This window comes from Astatotilapia calliptera, chromosome 13 (assembly GCF_964374335.1).
Source record: "Astatotilapia calliptera chromosome 13, fAstCal68.1, whole genome shotgun sequence".
Classification (NCBI taxonomy): domain Eukaryota; kingdom Metazoa; phylum Chordata; class Actinopteri; order Cichliformes; family Cichlidae; genus Astatotilapia; species Astatotilapia calliptera.
The window spans coordinates 15,983,850-16,007,936 of record NC_137434.1 but is presented as its reverse complement, the minus strand read 5'-3'; the positions used below and the strand labels follow the sequence as shown (position 1 = coordinate 16,007,936).

General features: G+C 41.4%; 3 protein-coding genes across 3 annotated transcripts; 1 reads left to right on the top strand and 2 right to left on the bottom strand.

The window, feature by feature from the left end:
• Positions 1-1,886: 1,886 nt before the first annotated feature.
• nkx3.3 (NK3 homeobox 3) lies at positions 1,887-4,392 on the bottom strand. Its single transcript, XM_026190393.2, has 2 exons — positions 3,831-4,392; positions 1,887-3,203 (listed from the first exon to the last, which is right to left on the bottom strand). Exons 1-2 carry the CDS (start codon positions 4,072-4,074, stop codon positions 2,668-2,670), a joined length of 780 nt encoding a protein of 259 aa, XP_026046178.1. The 5' UTR covers positions 4,075-4,392; the 3' UTR covers positions 1,887-2,667.
• Positions 4,393-7,564: 3,172 nt separating this feature from the next.
• nkx2.3 (NK2 homeobox 3) lies at positions 7,565-9,995 on the bottom strand. The gene is made up of 2 exons (XM_026189377.2): positions 9,293-9,995; positions 7,565-8,528 (listed from the first exon to the last, which is right to left on the bottom strand). The coding sequence occupies exons 1-2, from the start codon at positions 9,681-9,683 to the stop codon at positions 7,885-7,887; spliced, it is 1,035 nt and encodes a 344-aa protein (XP_026045162.1). The 5' UTR covers positions 9,684-9,995; the 3' UTR covers positions 7,565-7,884.
• An 8,944-nt stretch (positions 9,996-18,939) lies between these two features.
• Positions 18,940-24,016, top strand: got1 (glutamic-oxaloacetic transaminase 1, soluble). Its single transcript, XM_026189376.2, has 9 exons — positions 18,940-19,181; positions 20,537-20,718; positions 20,803-20,926; positions 21,216-21,328; positions 21,421-21,525; positions 21,692-21,842; positions 22,203-22,368; positions 22,477-22,619; positions 22,814-24,016. Exons 1-9 carry the CDS (start codon positions 19,073-19,075, stop codon positions 22,951-22,953), a joined length of 1,233 nt encoding a protein of 410 aa, XP_026045161.1. The 5' UTR covers positions 18,940-19,072; the 3' UTR covers positions 22,954-24,016.
• Positions 24,017-24,087: the final 71 nt, after the last annotated feature.

Genomic DNA, 24,087 nt, shown 5'->3' with positions numbered 1-24,087 from the left:
CTGGTTCTCTAACCTCTGTGATGTCTGACTGCTTGTGCTCTTTTTTTCCCTTTTTTTTTTTTAGGGGGGGCACCTTGAACTTTGTTGTATGAATGGTAGGTACAGCTCCCAGCAGCTCAGCAGTGTCTTTGATGGAGACAATGTCATAATGTAAAGTAAGGTAAATTGACCTTTTAGCTGAAGCTCACCTGTGAATGAGTTTTAACTGGTGTTAAAACCTTAAACTTATCCTTTGTCGCAGTCTCCTTTCACCGTGCCTGTTTTGTTGTCTGTGGGTGGAAATTTACACGAGTGTGACGCATCACAGAATAGGTGCAGGAAAAGAAAAACTCTTATCTTGTCACGGTAGAAAGCTCTGACTAGACCAACTATTTACCAGCACAATGTGAATAATCAGAGCACATAGAAAGTGGCGTACCGTGGCGCAACAGTGTTACACCCTGACCTTTTCTGCTGAAAAGTGTTGTTTTTTTTAAGTCTTTAAAAGCAAGTGTGCGCAAATGAAAATAATTTATCTGTGAATTATGGTTAGACATCGAAAAGAAGATGTGTTTTTCCTCCCACCCTGAAACCTGCTGCGCACAGTGCCAACCACTTACTGTAGTCTGAAGTGCTGTTTTGATACAAGAGATAGATGGGGTTTGGGCTGGAGCCAGAGTGCAGCAAAAGGTGATCATCTCTGCCAAAGCTGCCTGCGTTGGGAAAAGGGAAGCTGAAGCACTGTTACATCCCAGTTCTTTGATGTCTCTTTAATGTTGTAGTACTGTAATGATAATATTGTTTGGGATTATAAAGACAGGACACTGCAGTGCTTTTTAGACCTTGCAAACCTTTTGTAACCCTGCAGTGTCAAGGGGATCAGTAAACATGTTACATAAACTGTATCTTTTTTAAATATTATTCCTGGGGGAAGATAAATTATTTTATCTGACCATCCTTTCTCCACCATCTGCAAGCTCCTTTGATAAAACACAGGCCTAGATGTTAACTCCCTCTGGATGGTAAATGCAATCAGTTAAAAACCAAACTAAAATGCTGGTCCCCTTGTATAGGAATTACATTTTTTCCTATGGCGTCTGATCACTGTGCCGTTCCTTGAGAGTGATGATGAGGGTGTAGTCTTTTCAGTAAAGCATGATTAATGTGCACTGTCTTGTGCAGCCTGGCTCCGTGGTGCAACATCTCCACGGTCTATTAACCATCTCTGACTAGTGCAGCACATAGTAGAGAGCACACCTATGCAGAAGGATTAAGAAACCCCCCCCCCACAATTTTTGTATAAAACAACAGCAAAGATTCTTCTTCCTAATATCACGTAAAGGTTTGTGCAATGCTGAAATGTTAGAGGAGGAAGTCAGCCAACTAGATGAACACCCATTTCCAAACAGACACTTTAAAAGCATAAACTCTGTCCGTGTGAGATACAGAATGTTAGAAGTACATTCGTGTGAAGAAGCCTTATTGCTTTCTAATCTGTTGCTTTAGTACCGTGCAAAAGAAGAATGTCTTCTTGCAGGTGTTAATGTTAAGTTTCACGATCAATAAAGGTGTCCCATAAATAAAATAAATGCCCACTAAAAGTGTCAGAGGCCTCGGTCAAGCTTCTCACACATCAAGATAAGCTACTTTCTCTTGTTGGGTTTGTATAACTTCCAGATTCCTTTCTGCTCCGTCTGGTCGCTCACAATGAGCTGTTGCTGGCAGTCATGGGGGAAGAAGAAAAAAACAACATATATATCATCCTATGAACTTGTGAGAAACCCAGTCAGCACTTCATTTTAAGACACTGCAGAGATGACCCCATCAAATTTCTAAATTGCATTTAAGATATTGTGCACCATCTGACACCGTAGTATAGGTATGAGGTTAAATATGACAACAGAACCTACATTATTTATATTTTATTTTCATCCATATCCTTATATAGATATTAAAAAACACAGTTCTTATATTTATCACTGTTGTGACCTTGATTTGATTATAAAAACCCCGAATAAAAATCTTGATATAAAAACATGGAGTATTTGAGATGGTGCATCATGGAGAAAGGGGTGATCTACAAATCTGTTGCAAACATAATGTTTTTTTTTTATGAACAGAAAGAAGAACTCAGAGTAAAGAAAACTTTTAGGGTCGTGAGAGAAATAATTTCTCCTATATTATTTGAATAAGTTCAAACTTTCATGATGATTTCCACCGTCAACACAATGAAAATGATTTGCTTTGTTGTATTTCTTTTCTTTTCTTTTATTAATCCCACAAGAAAAGGTTGAAATATAACATTGTAGTTAATAATATTATTATTTTTTTTACTTTTGAAAGTTTTGAAATATAATTCATAAAATCACTTTTTAAAAAGTTAAAAGAAATATTTAAAAGTCATGATCCTGGCCAAAGATATACCTGTCACATAAGAGGTTTGAAGAAATCAGTAGTATTTCCCTTTAAAATGTTTTTTTTTCTAACTTGCAAATAGTTACACAATATGAAACTGACAAAATATTAAACTACATTACTTATTCCGATTTAAAAATGGAGGATTTTCTGTATAAAATGTCCAATTACATCGTAAAATCCATCGAGTCAGCAGAAACCTCCTAAAGAGCAGAACGCTTGCATTTGAAGCGACACTTGTTGAAAACAGTTCTGCTTCTTTGCTTCGGAGCCTCAAAGCATCCCTCCACAAAACATGTCCATGTTCCAGGGTTGGTGGTAGTAGTAGTGCAGGTACGGGTAGTACTGATAGCCCCGGTACAGTGGCACAGTCATGGGGATATGTACTCCAATCCCCTGGTGGTATTGCTTTTGATCGTCCCGCACCAGAACTTTTACAGCCACTTTCTTTGGGGAGCTGCATACGACCATTTCGGTCGCCATCTGGCGACGTTTGGTTTTATATCTCCGGTTCTGGAACCAGATTTTCACCTGGGTCTCTGTAAGCTTCAAGGCTCCTGCCAGATCGGCCCGTTCGGGACCAGAAAGGTACCTTTGATTGCTAAAACGGCGCTCCAGCTCGTGGACTTGAGCGTGAGAGAAGGCCGACCTGGTGCGCTTCTTTGCACTGGGCCTGCACTGCTGCGCGTCCGGCGAACAGCTGGAGGTCTCCCCGCCGCGGTTACATCCCTCCTCCTCTGCACTCTCGCACTGCAGTCTTTTCTGCTGTTCGCCCTGCTCCTCACACTGCTCCTGGTCATCTGCAGCGACTGAAATAAAATATAAATCCGTGAACACAAGTAAATGTGCTGCTTCTGTACGTCAGGGTGATAAAGCACAAGGCCCCTGTTTTTTGCTGATAGGTCATTCCAACAAGGTGCTGATGCTGGCCAATATGACAGTTTTCTATTGTATTTCTGTCATGATATTAAAGTTAAGGGATGTACCTGAATAAATACTTTGAACAAGTTTAAACAAATCCCACAGATTTCCACGACGCAGCGTTATAGTTTTTATTTTCCCACAAGCGATGTGCTCTTTACGCACAAAAAAGTCACATGGGGCATGAATAAATAGATACAAATTCTTGAGACAGTAATAATTACACTGTAGTTAGTTAAATTACACATCGATGTATTTTTATGGGGGAAATAATACACAGTTCTTCAATTTAAACACACGGTAACGGGATTTTTTTCTATTGTGAAAACGGTTTCTTACGCAAAATAAATAACTCGATAAAGTGATTATGGCGTGAAACACATTCGAGTTTTGTGATGAATGTTTATGTTCCTTCAACATGATGCTTTGTGCAATATAATTTAGATGAGAACGCCTACACACCAGTTTAAGATTTTTTTCCCGATACTCTTTACAGATGTTAAAAAAAACCCCACCTTCTATGAGCTCTGACTCTTCTCCTGTGTCCTCCTCTGTAGAAACCTCCGATTGGGCGCTTATAACGCGGGGATGTGTGGGAAGTGTCTCCGGGTAGACCTGGTTGCCATCCCTGCCACCATAGCCGGTGCGTGTGTTGTTCGCCTTTGTTTCGCAGAACTCCCCCGCGGTTCCCGGCTTGCCGTTGGCATCGAGTCCGGTGAGGATGTCTTTGATGGAAAAGGATGAAAAACTTAATGTCATAATTCAGATAAGAGCACGGGTATTTCCTCACTCTCGCGCGCGATTTCTTGGGAGGCATCAAGAAATCCGCCACTGGAAAGCAAAAACAAGCCCTCACTACTGATTCGCTCTTTTGCGCGTTGTAATTTAATTGCGGCGAACAGTCTAATGTGCTAATGAGCAGCCTATATCAGGATCTGTCAAGACTGTCAAGCAGTATTTCAACTGCAGCTCCAGTTAAGTTGTGATAGGATGTTATCTGTGCCTGCTGGTCCCTCCTTCGCACCGCCCAGCTTTAACGCTGGCCTCTTTGCTCAGTGTCAGTGAAGGACGAAGGACATTGATTCCCAAAGCTACATGGTTTTATTTTCTTTAGCTCTCGGTATTAGTACTGTGATTTTTTTTTTAAAAAAAAGTAAAATCAATCTAGTTTAATCTGTAAGAGCCAAAGAAAATAAGTAGAACCTTCTGGTTATTCTTAACATGCTATCTGATACTAAACATGAATCAGACCCATTGGAAAATGTTTTCAGTTATTTTTACGCACAGAGCTGCTTTGTTTGCTTAACAGCTTCTTCTTCTCCTCTTCTTTCTCTTCTTCTTCTTCTTCTTCTTCTTCTTTAGGCTGCTTCCTTTAGGTTTACCAACTATCAGATGTCATGTACATGTGTGAAAACCCAACGGTTTACGTTCACTAAGCGTGCGTAAAAATGCTGCTCAGTTCTGGTTTTCACCTGTGAGTTTGGTTTTAAAGCATTTCACAATGCAGGAATTTGCATTTAAAAACCATAAATAACTCTTTTGAAAATTCAAGTTTACTTTCCACTTGAGTCTAAACTAATCCAAAAAGGACTAGTTTGATTTTTAAAAAAATCTTCCATCTATCCATTCATCCATTCATCCATCCATTCGCTACCGCTTATCCTTTTCAGGATCGCGGAGGGGGGGGGGGGGGGGGGGGGGGGGGGGCTGGAGCCAATCCCAGCTGTCATAGGGCGAGAGGGTACACCCTGGACAGGTCGCCAGTCTGTCGCAGGGCTTCTTCCATCTATTATTTAGTTTTAATTAAACTAAATGTCCATTTTTTATCATTGTGAATTATGTGACTGGTAAAATTGTGCACAATTTGAATCCTAAAGACCTGCATGTTTAAATATTTTATAATAAAACACATCTTAAGTCCAGTGTGAAGATGGACGTCTGCTGGTTCTGCCTTGTTGCTCGAACAGGTGTCTAGCGCCGCCATGTGGACAGGATTCTTGGTCTTCGCAGTTACACGTGAGTGAAAATAAAAGACGACAGCTACGCACATGCACATACGCACTCCCATAAAGACCAGGATTACACAATCTACCTTTCAGGTGAGGAGATGTACTGACAGATGCGGCGAGCTGCTTCCTCCATGTTTTTTGTTTCTAGTAATTGCAGTAAAATCTCCCTTTGTACCTCAAAGCCAGATCACCCTCCAGGGTGTTTTTAAGTGCCTGGGAGGGATAAATTTAAATTTTAGCGCAGTTTCCTGTGTCCAAACCACAACATGTCAGTTTCAAAATAGAACATCTGAATCCTGCAAATCAGCTTCGGAATGCAGTTTATTATTCATTTTGCAAAAACGGTTTGAAATCAATGGCGTCATGTTGATTATAATTATGGAGTCTCACACGTCATTACACGTGTCTAAATAAAACCTCGACCCTACTTGCCTTTGTCCAGTGAGGAGCGTTAAGCGTGAAATTCTGCAAGTGCATATGTTCTACCAAAAGAGATATTTTTGATGAGATTTGGTTTGTGAGGAAAGATTTAGTTTACTGTTGTGCTCACACAGAAAGAGTATAACGTTTGAACTTTTGTGGACTTGTGATCAACTGGCTTTTTCAGTCAAAACCTTTTCTTTTTTTCTTTTTTCTTTTTTAATATTTAATACTATATCAGATAAAAGCCAATCAAGTCACGCGGAATTTTGACGACTTATTATTGTTTTACGCTAAACCGAATATTAACGTTCCAGTATTCTTGGTTCCAGTATACTTGGTAATAGTGAAAACATGTCCTAGCACAGCTGACAGGGTGCAGCCAGAATGAAACCCAATGATAGAGCTTTTATTCCCGCTTTCTTTCCTTCTCTATATTTGGGCCTCGGTTCTATTGTGAGCTCCTTGCGTGTCTGCCTCTAGACACTTTGTTTTAGGAAACTCCACGCCTATACAGCGCAGCGATGAGCCGCTGAGCTGCTATCTTTGGAAGCAGAAGATAGCGATCGCGGCAGTGTCTGTCAGAGAACCCGTGGCCAAGCCGCGTCCTCAGGCATCGCCGTCCTGTCGCCAGCTCTATTTACACTAGTGACTCTGCAGCACTTAGAGCTGACACCAGGTATGTCCTACCGGCAGTGCAGTAGCCGAGGGAAGTGGCCAGTGAAGCTATCAAGGGAGACAAACACGCTGTTTACTTTGCCATTTATCTCCATTAATAGCGTCAGGGTATTCGGCGTGCCTGGTGGGTAAAGGCTTTGCTTAAGTCCATCGCTAAACAACGAAGTGTGTGTGTGTGTGTGTGTGTGTGTGTGTGTGTGTGTGTGTGTGTGTGTGTGTGTGTGTGTGTGTGTGTGTGTGTGTGTGTTAGAGAGAGTTGAAGAAAGAGTATATATGTGGTCTGGGTTTGCCTCACTGTGAGCGAGTGCAGATCAGTATTTATTATGTAATTATGACATTATTGTAATTATAAATGTGACACAGCTTTAGGTAATCTATTATTATTATTATTATTATTATTATTATTATTATTATTATTATTATTATTATTATTATTATTATTATTTAGCAAAAGAAGAGGAGTCGTAAGAGTATTTATCATCCAATGTTCTTCTCGTTTTTATGCTCTGTGGGTCCGGGGATGCTGGCCGTCTGGTTAATGTCCATCTCTGAATCCTGACCGGACATTAGCTCGCCTTTAAATTCTCTCTGTTTCTGGTTCTTGTCTCAAGCCGAAGTCTAGCGCAAGCTTTCTCACACAAGAAAAAAAAACGTTTTCTTGGCTTGAGAAAAGATTTCAGACGATAAGAAATGTTGGAATAGACCTCAGTCAACATCATTAAAAAAGAAGAAGAAAAAGAACAGATACACGCACAGATTCACACACAAAGCACACTCCACTTCAATCAGTCGTGCCATGACAGTTATTATGCTCTTTAATTCCACGATCGCTGATAACTTGCATCGTTTTGTGGTTTTTAACTCGAGCCTAGAAACAGCCTTATTTGAGCGCCTCTTTTTTTAAATCAGTTCATTGGCTTTCAGTGTCACTCACTTAGTTTTGGAGTGAAAAAACAAAGCCTTAAGGTTAAACCCAAGTCACACAAATTTTAAAAAAGAGGGGGGAGATCTTAATAGAAATAATACTAAATTGTCCTGCATTTGTGATCCATGTTAATTTCTTGCAACTTTATGCATCCAAATAAAATTCATGAAAGACTTCACTTTCTTAATGAAATCTATAGGTCTTTGCGTAACCGAAATTTTACACGGGATTTTCCTTTATTTTTTAAGCACAATACATCAGTTTTGAACCATTACGGATAGTTTTGGCTAATCCGTCAAACATAACACAACAACTTCACTAAGTTTTCTAAACACGTGGCTCAGAGGGGGAAAAATTTTTTATAATTATAATAGTCAATTTTTCTTCATATGCCTGTGGAGTTAGAACAAACTGACCCCTGCGCTCTGTAATGTGTTACGGAATTTGAAATTGTGGTTTTCACGGCATTAGTTGAAGATGTTTACATGCTCGAGTCTATCCATCAAGACAGGCTTCTGATTGTGCGCAAAGACCGCGCTACCATGCCCGGATGCCCTGCAGAGCTCCTTGGCAGGGTGTGACACTTGGTCCTTGGGGAGCCTGGCTTTGCGTCTGTCCGCTAATGTTCCCCAAATTCATATTCATGAAAGCATTGGCAGAGGCGTTGCTGGGCGGGAGAGAAGGGAAACTAGAATAAGTACAAGAGTAAGTGTTGCTATACACCGAGTTGTTATAGCTGTAGGCTGGATAGCCGTTGTAGCTGTACGGATTGGGAGCTCCGACTGTGTAAGGGGGATTATAGTTCTGAGATCCAGCGAGACAAGGCCTCCCGTCTCGGACGAGAACCGGCACAGCCACCCTCCTTGGAGGCGGTGGTGGGTGGTGATGGTGGTGATGATGACCCGCAATCTCCAGGGTCTTGTCCTGCCGCTGCCTCTTGCATTTGTACCTCCTGTTCTGGAACCAGATCTTGACCTGGGTAGAGGTGAGCTTAAGGGAGCTGGCCAGATGCTCTCTCTCCGGGGCGGACAGGTAACGCTGCTGCTTGAAGCGCCGCTCCAACTCAAACACCTGAGCCTGGGAAAAGAGGACGCGAGGTTTCCGTCTGGTCCTCTGCTGCTTGGTGGCCGGCTTCTCCGAGTCTGGATCCTCACACTCACCCGGCATGACACCGCAGCTCTCTGCATGGAGAAACCATGTTCAATTACACATCAGAGCTAGCATCTTGATTATTTTCAAGTATATATTTATTACAAATTTAATTCTTATTCTTATTATTTATTGTACAAGTGTATTGGAAGTGGCCTAATTGAAAATTGCTAGTAAAATGTATTGAAAAATAAAATTAGGGAGGCATACTAATAATGACGTCATGTTATATACGAACATTAACTAAACGTGAATGTTGATACATTCAAATCAGATGAGGCTAAATATAGTTTCTGTCTTGTGTTTCTGGAAGTGTCTACGTCTTTTTAAATGCGTGACAATTTGGATCATCAGTTTAATATATTCAGCAAACATAAATTAGCAGCTTGCAAATGTAAACACTTTAATCTCTGCCAGTCTTACTCAGTTAGCTGGCAGCTAATGAATTGTATGAAATAATAATCTTTTTGTTGTTGTTGTTGTTCTTTGCCGTCCATTGTTTGGTCCTATTATGAAAATATATATTATGTATATTATTAACCAGGGGCCTATTTTCTTGTTGTCCGTGTTAGGCGATCAATTTATAATAATTTAAACAGAAATCGGAAAACGTTTCTCCAGAAACTGCTCATCAAATGTATCAATGTCAGATTTGATGAGCCTTTTTTTTTTGTCTCGTAGGAAACTTTAATTCAGATTTTATGATTTGATTTTCTCCTTTGGCATTTTCGTCCATGTGCATTTTTATACAATTAACACCCTCAGAGTAACTCGCTTCAGTAGACTGTGTACTCACTGCCGTCATGCTCGTCCTGCTCTGTCTCCGGCCGGAGGTCTGCAGAGTGGGTTTGCCCCAGGTTGCCGAACACCTCCACGTGGATACCGGAGTCCGTCAGTCGGTCTTGCACATTCAGTGAGTTGAGGTACGCCATCCTCTCCTCGCTCTCCGACAGGCAGGAGCTGATGGGGCTTGGGGTGTCTCTGCCCGCCAGCATGCAGGAGGGCGGCGAGTGAGAACGGAAGGATTTGTTCGATAGAGCTCCAGGCTGTGAGAGCGCACCAGAGAGACCGAAGCAGGAGATCAGCTGTAGCTGGTGCTGCTGAGACTGTTGTTGGAGCTCTAACTTCAGAATGTCCTTCACGGAAAAAGGCGTGGAGGACGAACCTATGACCGGACTAGGAATCATTATTACCACCAAGAAAGAGATGGCAAAATATACCGATCAGCAGTCCAAGAACGGGACCGATTCGCCTCCGGACGCGCAAAAGAAGAAAATTAGGCGTGCGTAAACCAGAGGAACGGCCGCGCTCTGTTGTTTTTGCATACACACCGAAGACAACTGATTTTCTCTCAGCTGTGACATCCCTCTTAGTTGCATATGCGTCTGTGGCTGGATGGGTGAGAGAGAAAGAGAAAGATCGATCCCGTTTGGTTGGCTGAATTCAGTTATCTAGCGAGAGAGGGTCAGCCAAGATGCTGTCCTCTCCCTCTCAGTGACGTCCTGAAGCGGGGGAGGGATTGGTAGGGTCTCCCTCTCTCTCTCTCTCTCTCTCTCTCTCCCTCTCTCTCTCGCACTCTTCCTCCCCCTTTCCCTCTCTGTTCTATTTAGGTGTAGCCTACATATGTCAGGAAGTTATCCCTAATTTATGAAATAATATTGATGCCATCGACTGCAGTGAAACTGGGAAATATTTTGAAAGGTAAGGAACTTCTTAATTCATGCTTTAAATGTTTCTGCATCAACGCTGTCACACAATTGTAATAATTAGGCAAAGCATATTATGTTGTGTAGTTTAATGCAAATAGCCCACAAAAATACTTAACTTGGCGGAACCAATATTTATTTATTCGATTATTTATGTATTATTTTTAAAGAATTTCACTTATTTCTTGGACGATCCCTCAACATCGCAGATTTGGCGATTTTTAAGATTAGGCCCATCTTTTTTTCCCCTCTCGGCAATTCCTTGATAATATCATATAACGAGAGTGTGGGAAATGAGATGAATCCGGCAACCGTGAGAGGCATAAAGAATGCTCAGTGCTAAATTGTTGTCTGTGAATTATTTATGGCTTATTTATTTGTGGAAGTTTTAGGATGATTTGGCCACGAAAATGTGGCCACAATAATAGTTCCTCTTGACACTGGTAAAAGGAAAGCAAAAACCTTTTATGAATAAATAAATAAATGATCAGCTTCAAGCGCTACAAGGAAAGAAAATAATAATTATTATATTAACAATTATATTATATTGTATATTAATAGGTAAATTAATGAGCTTTCATTTTAATTTACCTTTGTGCTTAAGGGATAAACGTGCTGAAACGAGACACCTCTCTTCTGGTCGACTATCTTTGGCCAGGTCCAGGCGCCAGGGTTTGAGGACCCATTGCTCTCAAACCGTGTGGAAAGAAAAGAAGAGCATGTCCACATAATCTCATCCGCTCACCATCAACAAGGCGCTGTTTAGAAATGGATAGCGTCACCCCCTCCCATGGAGATACACGTCTATTCAAAAAAGGCCGGTTTAAGTGGAGTAGTTTAAGTCAAGAGCTGAACTGAGTCTGAAAAAAAGAAAAGCTTTTAGGCCACAGTAACTCTCTGTGCACTCTGAAAAAATATAGTGGTCACTTAGTGCTGCTTGGACGCAAATTTAAACATTAAATAATTTATCAAGATTTACTAATAAGGAAAAGTAATTTCCACACAGTGGAAGTTTGCGCGAGTTAGGTGGAATTTACGTGATAGAAGCTCGTAAAGCAACCCAAAGGGCAGTAAATCTGGTCATTTTGTTTCCCAAATATTTACTCATTCCTTTTTAATGAGTGCAATAATTTAAAAATACCAAACATAGACATAAATGAGTAATAGCTGTGTGTGTGTGTGTGTGTGTGGGGGGGGGGGGGTTGCTTTGTTTTGTTTTATTTAAAGTGTTTAGGAGAAAATTATTAATACCCCAAAAGAGATTACGCGGTTAAAACAATTACTTGTATACACGGGTCCGAGCAGAGTCACCACGCTTTCGACCTAGAGTGCACAGGGCCTCTAAAGCCCCCCACTGACCATCATCACGGGCTTCGCGTGCCACCGGCAGTCCAAAAGTGGCCAAGTAAAGACTCGTGTTTACGGAGCGGAAGAGTCTGTTTCCTGCCTTTAACAAAACCCAGACTCCCAGAGAGTGTCAAGGAGCGACTCGTTGGTGAATGCGACTCCCCAATACATCATCTTCATTTCTGAATCGTCTTGATAGCCTCGGTAAGGTCGAGTCCACAGCAGAGGTCAGAGCGGATACAGGCTGCAGAGGCCTAAGCCTTAAAAAAAATTAAATGGATTTTGAAAAATAACTTTAAAAAAAACCCCGATCAGCTTTCTGCCTCCGTGGGAGTCAAATTTCAGTCACTCCGCACAATTCACTTTCTGGTGAATTCTTCAAAGTTAGTGTTTTGCCAAGCAGCGCTTAACGTGTCTCTTCTTGTTTCCCTCCTTATCTCCATATTTCTGGCAGTCTAACGTATACTGAAGCAGGGCAGGGGCAGGTGTACAGTACACCACTGAGATACAGGGTGCACAGAGCACAGACCAGACGTTTGAAGAAATAACAACATTTATCATCGCTGCTTCTGGGTTTTGTGTCTGACTGGTTGATGCAAACAGCTGTTTATTTATGAGAGAATGAAGGTTTGATATTATGACTTGACAGAGTTGTGTAGAAGAGCACTTACAATCCTTTTACAATGGAGGTGATTATTAACAGGCTCTACCAACAGCCTGTATGTGTGATGAGGAACTCAAGTGTGACTATCCATTTGTCTTAAAGTGCTCTTAATCAGCCAATAACAACAATAGATTGCTACTTTAGGAAAATAGATTAGCTCAAGTGCGTTTTCCCCAATGTCCAACAAGTCCAACAGGATTATTTAACTGGGTGTGACGCTTTCCCCATCATCTTGCATATAGGGCATGCAATATGTAAATAATGAGGCTGTGCATTACAGAAAAAAAAAACTTGAAAAGATTGTGAGAGCAGATACAGAGTGTGTCCGCCTCATGTAGCTCATAATTAACTTTCCGTTTTCCTTTAATTTCATGGTCAACAGAAAGAATGGCAGTGGACCAAACTGTTGTGTGGCAGTAATGTCTCAGTTCTTCTGGGTCCCGGAAGGTGAGTCTTATCAGCAACCCATGTGGTGGTGTCAGTAGCCAGGACCCAGACTGTGCTATTGTGCCGCTGCCTGGAACCGAGTGACGGATGACAGCACCTTCTCATTGGAGGAAATGAGGAGGCCAAAGGCGAGCCCGCGTCGGGCCAGATTTTTCAGCAAAAACCCTGTTCTCACCCACTTACTTTGGACTCTGATAGAGCCATATAGTCCACAAAGGCAGGCCTATGATAATAGTTAACACTCCCTCAGGGCTCATTGTGTTAACCAGGTTAGGAAAAAAGATACCCTAATTAGCTGTCTTGTTTGAAAGACAGTGAGAGGGTGATTTGTTTGAGAGCTGACACCTTGTTCTGTGTATCACAGTTCTAACTTAGAGACCATGAAAAGAGGAAGTGAGGTCAGGCCAGTCTGGATCCCCTGCCCTTTGCCCTCCCTTGGGCCTCATAAATTAGGCTGCTGTAATTCCCTCCCAGACGGCCTTGCCCCAGCAGGTGTGTGTTTGTATATATGAGTGCGAACAGAGGGGGATGTAAGGGTTGTAATATCTATGATCTACGGTGTTGGGAATGTAGTTTGGGAGGAAACAAGCAACCTAAATATGCTTATCCTCTCTGCTGCCATGCAGTCAATGTAGATAAAGACAGTGCGGGGAGGCAGGCTTTCAAATGAGAGGATGTAGGTGCCTCTAGTTGCTTGTATACGCTGTCCCACTTGGCTAGAGCTGGTGAAAATTTTTTTTAAAAATTATCAAAAGGTTGAATCAAGTTCAGCTTGCTGCTGGAGGAACTCTCTCTAACTTGCTGAATCAGTAACAGCTCTCTTGGGAAGGACAATGTTACCATAAAATAAAAGTATGCGTGCATCCTGGCTTCCAGAGGTAAACATCCTTGAGAGAAAATATTAGCATCTGTCCAGCAACCGCGGTGGTATTTCTATCAAAGTGACAGACTGTTTTGGCAAATATCTGACTAGTTATCAATAAAGTCCCATTTTTGTAAATACTAACTGTATAAAATATCTAACAATGCAGCTTCAGCACGCAGCGGGTTTTGGCAATGCTGATGCTCAGATTAACCATTAGGATCAAAGCTGACCAGGCCTTCAATCAGACAGCTTTGCTACAAGCTCCAGCGCTGGCAGGCATTCATCCTCATATATGAAGATACAGAGTCCCAGATCTGTAGCTGACCCTGAACTTTGACCTCCTAGCAAAAGGGAGAATTGGTCTCCCCATCTGGATTCAAAATATACAACATAATTAGAAGTCATGAAAGATAAAGTTTGTTTCCTTTGTCACTTATCATATTTGTGTCTCTTTACCTAATCCAGACAAAAAAGCAAGTACTTTGGGTTAAAAAATTTTTTAAAAAACATCTTCCACTTCCTGTCTTTGTGTCTTAGCGTGCATATTTGTATAAAGCCAAAGTGCCTGAGTTGGTAAAAAGACAAAATCAATCAAGTGGAACAACACAACGTAGACCTTGTGTTTGAGGTTCCACCCAGCTTGAAGGCCACATCAGCGAAAAACAATGAGACACAACCATTTTTAATATTCCTTCAAAGTCCAAATGCAGTCCTGTTAAAAAGTACACCCAATGATTCAGTAGCTACCTTTAGAAGCAGTAACTCGAAGTTATAATTTTCTGTTTAACTTTATCAGTCTCTCACATCGCTAAGAAGGAATTTTGGCCCACTCTTTTTTACATTATTGCTTCAGTTCATGTGGGCATTTATTTATGCACATCCCTTTATAGTATTTCAATCAGGTTGAAGTCAGGACTTTGACTGGGCCATTGCAACGCCTTGATTTATTTTTTTCTTCTTCATCCATTCTGCTGTGGATTTGCTGCTGTGCCGGGAATCACTGTCTTGTTGTATGACTCAGTTTTAGCGAAGCTTTATCTTTTAGACAGATGGCCTCACATTTGTTTCTACAATACTTTGCTATTCAGAGGGGTTCACTGTCGACTCAATGAGCGCAAGCTCCAACTTTGTAAACCTAAGCCATCCTGCCATGTCCTTTTTTAGAAAGAGGAAACTCTTCCAAATAAGCCATACACATTCAGTCTTTTCATAATTGTACTGTCGTGAACTTTAACATTTAACATGCTAATTAACGTCTGTAGAGTCTGAGATTTAGCTTTCTAGTTTGTCTGCAGTTTCTCTGAATGTTTCACAAGACTGCATACTGCCGTGTGTACACTTTCTTATTCACTGTATGTGAATGTATACATACCAACTTATACTCAAGCAAAACAGCTAAGGCATTTTAATGGTTTGTTTTAATTTACCTCAGTATTTTTGGAAATGTTTGATTAATTAAGACAAATTTCAGGAGAATGTTATGTAAAATAAATATAGGACTTCCTGTATCTTATTATCTGTTTCTAGCAGTTGTGTTAAGCTAACTACTGGCAGTTTGCCCTTTTCTGCATTGTCAGGTGCAAGAGGACTATATATCACCATATCGATCTGAAATATGCTCACTATAGTGCTTAGGTGTTGTTTTATTTTGCGTGAGTGGCACATGCAGTCTTAAATTGTCAGGCTTCTTCCAATGGTGTGTAGCCCTTATGTCAGTGAGTTTACTTTTTGCCTCCATGTTGTTAACTGTGGGCTCCATACATTTGAACTTGTGGAACATACAGACCCCGTCAAAGCAATATTAGGCATGAGATGTCTGAGATTTTGCATCTTCCAGTACAATTCAACTAAGGTTCCACTTGGATGTATTCGTGGCTCATACTACGGTAGTTCACTGAGTCCAGTTGTAGGTTGTCATCTTTTGTCAGCAGGGTAGAAATCTGCATGCACACAAAAAAAGGAGATTTTATGTCATGATATCAAATGGAGCACAAAAGACATTTGCAACCTAAACTTGCACAGACAAACGCTCATGCACCCTGGTTGGAATGTAGTCTGACACAGAGATTACTGATATCTATTACTGCATGCACGGTCCGTCAGTCACTGATCTGCTCAGGGAGCAACAGGGAGGTCCTGTGCTCTTTGTTGTTGCTGTGTCTAGTTCCTTGTTAGAGAATTGATGACACTGTCTTTAGAAAACAAACAAGGCGGGAAGCTAAAAAGGTGGTCACTCACCACAGCTCTCTGACCCAGAGACACCGGGGCCAGAGCAACATGTGAACGGCGCTGAAACTTTGCCCTAGGAATGCACAGCGGTGTGTGCGCACACGCTCTTGTTTGTGTTTCTGTGATACCGCAGCTGGAATGTGACTGTCTTGTGCCTGAATGCCTTTGTGTGTTTTAGTGTCAGCTTCCTATAAGCAGCGCTGATAACCTGCATGCAAAATTTTAAAGAGAGAAAAAAATCAGATTAAACAAAACCCCATTCACACTTTGACTTTTTTGTCATATTTGTGTTACTCTGCTGGATGCCAAAACAAATGTTCTGTGTTTCCTTCTCAGGGAAATGCAGAGAAAGTGCAGGTGAATGTTGGGCTGAGTAATTGATCGATCTAGCTGTGACACACTCTCTTTGGAGAAACTGTCTTGCTAGAGGCTACTTCTGTCACTCCCTGCTCTGACTCACGCTTCACATCACAGCCCAGATCGTGGCCCTGGGCCTCCTCTGTATGCACACACTGAGCCCCGCCCCAGGCCCCCAAGCCTTGCTCTAAGGGAGCTCAAATCCCATAATTGCAGAGCTGACAGTGATAGCTAACATACGAGACACCCTCACCTGGTTGGAAAGAATGAAAACATCTACTGTCAGCGTGAAGTGAGGAGATGAGTGGGGGTGGGACCAAGTGGTGAGGAAAGTTAGCAACATGTGGGACAAAACACTGGGGAAAATAGTAACTGGGTGTTGTGTGATAGCAAGGTGTGGGATTAACTGTAGCACTTTAGCTAGGAATGTTTTTGTAAGGGGTTCATAAGGCTTAACCAAAGATATAAAAAGGCTTAAATAATGATTTGTCCATGGCTGAAAGATCAGAAGTTAGACTTTGTTGCTAGTTATTATCATTATCTTATTTTATTTTATTTTATTTTATTAGGAGGGGTAGGGTAGGAGGTGAAGACTGTGAAAATAAATTTGACAAATTTATATCCAAAAGCATTACTTCATATTCACACTTAATTAATATAACAGCCATGCATTTGTATAAGGAGGAATGCTTACAGTGATGCAGAACGTTGATTCAGTTTCTCTGGATGCAAGAATCCAGACAAATACTTGGGAATTGTCTTGAGCACCCACAGTGCTTCTTGTACCCACAAAATCACAAGGACAGCATGCAAACTGAAACACAGCAAGGCCTCTGCAAGTTCAAATCTAGAGTCCTTCTCGATGTGAGGAGACAGAGCAAACCACTGCTCCACCTAAAAGGTTGTCTATAGTAGTGCTTCTCTGAGTCATAAAGCATGAATGCCTTGAATAAATGGATTCCACAAACTTTTTTTAAAGCATTTTTTCCTGGTTAACTGTAGGAACAGAAGCAATATTCAAAAATAATATCAGTATATTATCAGCTTATAGCAATATATATTTAAGACTATTTACACCTGTGTACATATTTATCACATGATTTAATGATAACAATAAATTTCTGCTGCTTGTATTTAATCCCGTTCTGTTTTCGTGGTCTCCACTAAGTACTGGGAGGGGGAAAATCATCTATAGCAATTACGTTTCATTATAACCATTGCCAACTCTGTCTGTCTTCTGTTTAGTGCTGGGCAAATATTTTGCAAGAGATCTGTAAGAACCTCTTAGTGAAGATATCCTGCTGCAGCTAAAATCAAGGCAGATGGGCCTGGGACTGAATAAAAAGAGCAAAGCTGCAGGAGCAAAACAAAGAAAAACGAAGAACTAGTGCAGGATGACAGTTGTCAGTGCGTTTATAAGTGAGCTGCTTCAGATTTGGTGGTGTCATTTGAGCCAATGATAGTATAGGAATATAATAAGCACAGTCTTAAGTACATTGGCTTGGTCCGTGTGGTGTTCTCTATTTTATCTGTCAGAGACATTAACAGCAATTAATGACATATAACTTCTCCTTACAATAAGATTACCAACATAACTGGTTTGTCACAGAATACTTCTTGTTACTTCTTGTTACAAATATAGTATGGATGCCTTTGCAAAAAAGGCTAAAATGCACACTTGTTAATGTGAATAAGAGAAATATTCCTAATCTAGAAATTAATGTTAAAAATATATTTCCTTAAAATATGTTTTGTGCAAATTATTGCACATTACAAATTATTATCCGGGACATGTAAGTGTGATTTTTATGTTGTCCATGCAGAAAGTGGAGCTAAATTGTATTTTGTACTCTAATGAGCATTTTAAACTATAACAGTCCATCAGTGCATGGGAACATCTGATTGTATTGTTCATGTTTTAAATCTTTTAATTTGATATGTTAAAAATGGCTTACAGTTAAACAAAATAGAAAAAAGAAAATAATTTATTTAAAAAAAATGTAAGTAGCATGAAAACACTCAAAGCCAGCACTTCAGCACTAGACAAATATGTGTATTTAATTTCACCCCACATAAACTTTTATAACCCATCATTTGTCATAATGCGAAACTTTTGAACTACAAAAACTAAAGTCGAGCCGTGCAACTGCACTCTTATTATACCAGACAGAAAACATAACTAAGTCTTGTCTTCCCACAAAGTCGCCCTCCTGGTCCCGGAGAGCAGGCTGGAGTGGCCTTCATTTATCAACCACTTCAGCTCCTGCAGACAGCTGTGGGGAGAGCACAGAGGAGCCAGTGTGTTTACACCACAGCTCAGCCTAGGCCCTCAGGACAGAACAGATTAGGACACTTGCACATATTCGTCTGCAGAGCGTGGTGACCTAAGCGTGATAGCTGTCTGATCAGCCGGAGTTCGTATTTACATTTATGATGTGACGATGATACAGCAATCAGTCTGTGAGCTCTGACCTTAATTTGTGTTCTATTATTTATTAATGGAAGAATTCTTTCTGTACCAAGTCATGCCAACTAAAGCTCTGTTTAGATGCTCTAGATATGAGCTTTAAAGCAGGTTTATAGCACCACCTTGTGGCGTAGAAATTAAATGCGCTAATCTCATGCACCGCCCACTCGCAGTGACGCTTCCTCAACCCCACACATTAGCTAGAGGATTTGTCAATCCCCTGCCCGCGGCGTTCATTGGGCAACAGCGCCTGTGCGTTTGTTTTATTGACCTTTGAACTGACAGGGATCAACGCCGAGAGCGATTCCTATTGGTAAATCCACTCACACCCACTTTGCAGTGACCAAATCCAAGTTGAAGGTGAAAGTCTTCCATCATCCCGCTCAGCCAGCTGATCAAGTGACAGCTCGTCTCTTCGTGCTGCCGCAGCCTCCCACAGTGCAAAAAAAAAAGTAAACAAATAAATAAATATATATATATATTTATTTTAAAAAATGTCGCTATTTTCTGAAGTCCCCCAGGCTGCCCCTGTGGCTGTCTTCAAGTTGACGCAGGATTTCAATAACGACCAGTTTCCAAATAAGGTGAACCTCGGAGTAGGAGGTAAGTTGTGCATTGTTGTCAGTCATTCATTGCATCCCAGAGGGAAAGGTTCTCCAGCCTGTCTTACACAGAGTTCATCTATGTTTGTATGATGGTGCCCTCATATGAATTTCTAACAAGTTGTTGTTATTATAATCAGAAAGTGACACAAAATTGACTGCTAGCCTCAAACTAAGCACAGCAATAGTTAAAACAGCCTGCTGACTGATATCTGAGCTGTAAAATCTAAACAGAAGCTATCTAGATGTAACTTTAATCAGTTTAGTACACCAGGCAGTCCAGAATGGTGATGGCTCACCTGTGCTGTAATTATTGCTATTGCTTAAATTCATTTTCGGATTAATCTGGCCGCGCTACAGGCTACTCAGTCATCACACACCCACCAACTACTGATTGCAGCTCTGTTGATAATATATCTTTGTTCTGCAATTAGTGTGACACTGAGAGCTGAATCATCTCTGTCCTCTGCTATCCTGCACCTCTCACTCAGCAGACCAGGCAGCTGATTGGATTACTGTTCTGTCATTACACAAGAACAAGCAGGAGTTTAAATTTATTACAGCTCAGTCGTGCTTCTCTCCGAAACAAACCACTGCCACATTTCGTCCTTGAGAGCAGCTGTTTTCTGTGCTAACCTTTCTGCAAGGAGTTATTTCTTCGCTGCTTGCATTGCACAGGAACAGTGTGAGAAGCGTTGATCGCTTAGCTCTGTTTTGGCAGGACAAGGATACCTGAGTCCTGTGATTAGCAGAGGAGGCCGAGGCCTCGTAATCCCTTTCTTTCTCCAGATGGTCAGCTGCTACATGGCAGCTGGGAAATGTAGGCCACACATTTCTCTCTACCTAAAAAAACACAGAGATCTGAAAAAGATCCTTGACTGTAAGGATTTTCTGCTTTTCTGTGACTTTTCAGTCACACGTGACTTTAGTACCGGCCCTAGATCTTAATTTAGATGTATTATTACAGATAATCAGTGCCTTTCCAGCTAGTGGACATAACAGAGAGAAAAAGGTAGATCATCGACATTGCCTGGCTAAATCACCCAACAGATATTGAAAGTGCGCCTGTCACAAAACCCTGTGATCTTTGCACTTCTGTTATGACTCAAGAGTCCCATAAAGTCACAAACATCAGGATTACCAAGGTACAGCTAGCAAGCTAACCACTTCTGTCTGCTGTATCTGTTTACTGAGCAATTTAAGGAATGTTATATTTAATCTTACTTAGAGGTTTCTTTTTGCTTAAAACTCACTAAAAAAACAACATATCAATGCAGGAGGGAAGGGCCGCTTCCTACTATATTAAGCCATTCTTTCACTTTTTTCTGTAACATTAAATCGCATTGTTCCTTGCAGCCTATCGGACAGATGAAGGCCAGCCCTGGGTTTTGCCGGTGGTGAAAAAAGTGGAGAAGATCATTGTGCATGATGACAGGCTAAACCACGAGTACCTGCCAATCCTGGGCCTGCCTGAGTTCAGATCCTCAGCCTCCAAAATAGTACTGGGAGACAACAGCCCTGCCATCCAGGAAAACAGGGTTTGTGGAGTCAAAAGCCAAACGACACTCTTTGAATTTCTAATGTTTTTACATTTAAACTGACTGTTCGAATGTCACTGCCAGGTCGGGGCTGTCCAGTGTCTGGGTGGTACGGGTGCTCTGAAGATAGGCGCAGAGTTTCTAAGGCGGTTCTACAATGGGAGCAACAACACCAAAACACCCATCTATGTGTCTGCACCTACCTGGGGTACATTCAAGCACACACACAAACATGCAGTGAAGTAGCACACACCTGTAGAGGACTTTAATTTACAGGTTGTTTTGTGAACTTTCCCCAGACTTTAAACTGTAGTTGTTGATAAAGTGTTCTATTGATAAATGTCTTGTTTACAGCTGCATGTTATCAGTGAGCCTGGCTGTATTGTCAGGTCGGATGTGAGGAGTATTTAAAAAAGCATTATTCACTCTTTTATCTAATGAAAGCAATGATAAAAATCGAACGCTGCCCTCAGAGTTTTTCTTACTGTTTTTCTCAGAAAATCACAATGCTGTGTTCAGCAGCGCTGGCTTTGAGGATGTTCGTCCGTACAGGTACTGGGACGCGGAGAAAAGAGGCCTTGATTTGGCTGGCTTCCTTGGTGACTTGGAAGTAAGTACTGCGTGGCAGCATACTGTTCACTTATTACTACATTTTGGTCTTCTGGGTTTCACGTTGCTTCTTCATATCTCCGTTTCCCACAGAGTTGTCCAGAGCACTCAGTCTTTGTCCTGCATGCTTGTGCTCATAATCCGACAGGCACAGACCCCACGCAGGAGCAGTGGAAACAAATCGCTGAAGTTATGATGGTAACATGCGTATAAAGTGCATGCAGACATATACAAATTGTCTGTACTGTGGTCTGAACTGCCACTACTGGCAAAAAGGTGTCATTTTAAACAGGATATTATTTTGCATGCACAGTGTTTATCTCAGTATGATAACCCTTTGATCTTTTATCCGGTTCTCTCCCAGAGGAGGAAGCTGTTTGCGTTCTTTGACTCGGCTTATCAGGGATTCGCCTCAGGTAGTCTGGAGAAAGATGCCTGGGCGGTGCGCTACTTTGTTTCCTCGGGCTTTGAAATGTTCTGTGCCCAGTCGTTCTCCAAGAACTTCGGACTCTACAGTGAGTGATCCTGTGTGTAAAGTGTGCTTTGTATGAATCTACAGAAAATCCCAAGCTAAATCAACTGCAGGGATTAAACTTTGCAGGAAGAGTAACCTTAATATACATCTGTCTGTGAAGGTTCTCAGTCATCCAGTCATCTTAATATACATTGGTCTTATTTTCAGATTATGCTGAGTATAATGTGCACAGAATACATCAAAAACTCTGTTAAATTGAAAGGAATAGCCACAAAATTCAAATTAAGCAAGTCTCAGATTCACCAGAGGAGGAGCTGTTTATCAGATACTGCACCTACACATCAGGTAACAGGTATTAGCTGCTGTATTGTTTAACTGTGACATGTTTTTGTCCCATCAGACGAGCGTGTGGGCAACCTGACCGTTGTGGCTCGCGATGCAGATAACCTGAAACGAGTTCTCTCCCAGATGGAGAAGATTGTCAGGATCACCTGGTCCAACCCACCGTCTCAGGGAGCTCGCATTGTCACCATCACTCTTACCTCACCTGAGCTTTTTAGTGAATGGTAAGTGTAAAATAGCATCATTAAACGATGACTCATACCTGTGCATGAGGCAATATTAAAAAGCAGTCGATATCAGACATGCAGAGTGTTTTCATTCTCTGACTTTAGGCAAGAGAATGTGAAGACCATGGCTAACAGAGTCTTGCTGATGAGGTCTCAGCTGAAAGCTAAGCTCCAAGCTTTGGGGACACCAGGGACCTGGGACCACATCACAAACCAGATCGGCATGTTTAGCTTCACAGGCCTCAACCGTGAGTACAGCAATCACTTCCTTCTGCACACAATCACAGCTCAGTAAAAATGCACATTCCACTGGTCAGTTTAACAAACAATTTCATGGCATCCAAGTTGTTTTAGTTTTTGGGGGGTCGATTTTAAAAAGATCTTTAAAAGATTCAAACACAGTCAGTAAAACTTAAACCAGTATCTGGTGATTTTCCTGCAGCCAAACAAGTGGAATATTTGGTGAAGGAGAAACATATCTACTTAATGGCGAGCAGTCGCATCAACATGTGCGGTTTAACCACTAAGAACATCGACTACGTGGCCGAGTCCATCCACGAGGCCGTCACCAAGGTCCAGTAGAAGAACGGCACCATATCTCCAATTCTCACCACTTCCTGCTGCATTCCTGATCCATCCTGATCACAGGGAATGTGTTTGCATCCAGGTTTCCAGATTTTTCTGGAGCAAATACAATTTCTCATGTGCACAGAGAGCTCACAGGCCCCTGGTTTCTCATTCTTTTTCAGTATTTGTGCTATGCTAGGCTAAATGCATGCTGGGACCAAGTTCTCTATAGACTGCACAAAGATCGTTTGGATCTTTTTTAAGAGCCACAATTTTCCAAACTCTGGAGTACTTATGTAATTGTGTTCATCATTTTTCACCCTTATCTTAGTCCCCAATGTATTGTTTGTAGCTCAAAATATGTGTTTCGTATTTCAAGTTTTATGCATCATTTAGAAGCAAGTCTGTGGCTGTATTACGGTTCCTCAGCAGCACTGACTCTACAGTCTAAAAATGTTATACTGTTCATGACTCATCCATTCAAAGTGTGAAATAGAAGTATTTGTGTGGACAGCAGTAAGAGTTGTTAAGGGGAATGAGAAAAAGAGAATATTAACATGACTAATCTGTATATTTGTGTTTACCACCCCGACGATGAATGAAGAATAAAGAGGCAGTGTTTGTCATTTCTAGATTAAATGTGAACAAATGTTCTAAGGAGGATTTAAGCCTGAACTATGTAATCATATTCATGACAAAGCTCTATGCTAATGACCTCACATTTAATCTGTATTTGTAGAGTCTTTTTTTTTGCTTCCAGTTGACATTCAGTGAGCACAAATGACACTGAGCGTTCTGAACAGGTGCCGTGAACCTGGGGTCGTCACTGCATGCTGAAGGGTTTTGATGTTTCTGGTTCTGTCAGGTACCTGCCAGTGGACGTTGACTGTTCATAGCAGCCGGGCACTGTTACGCAACATTCGTTTGTCACAGCACAAACAAACTAATGATCAACCAGGTTGCTGTCGCACTACTACGCAGGGCATTTACGAAACAGACGTATTGTTAAGCAATGAAAATGTCCTCAGACATTCTGATCAAATGAATGAACTACTTCAATAAAAAACTGTCAAACAGATGTGTGTGAAACTGAGTGATAGTGTTTGCATATAAGCACCGACCTTTAGCAGGCCCTGCAGATGAAGACAA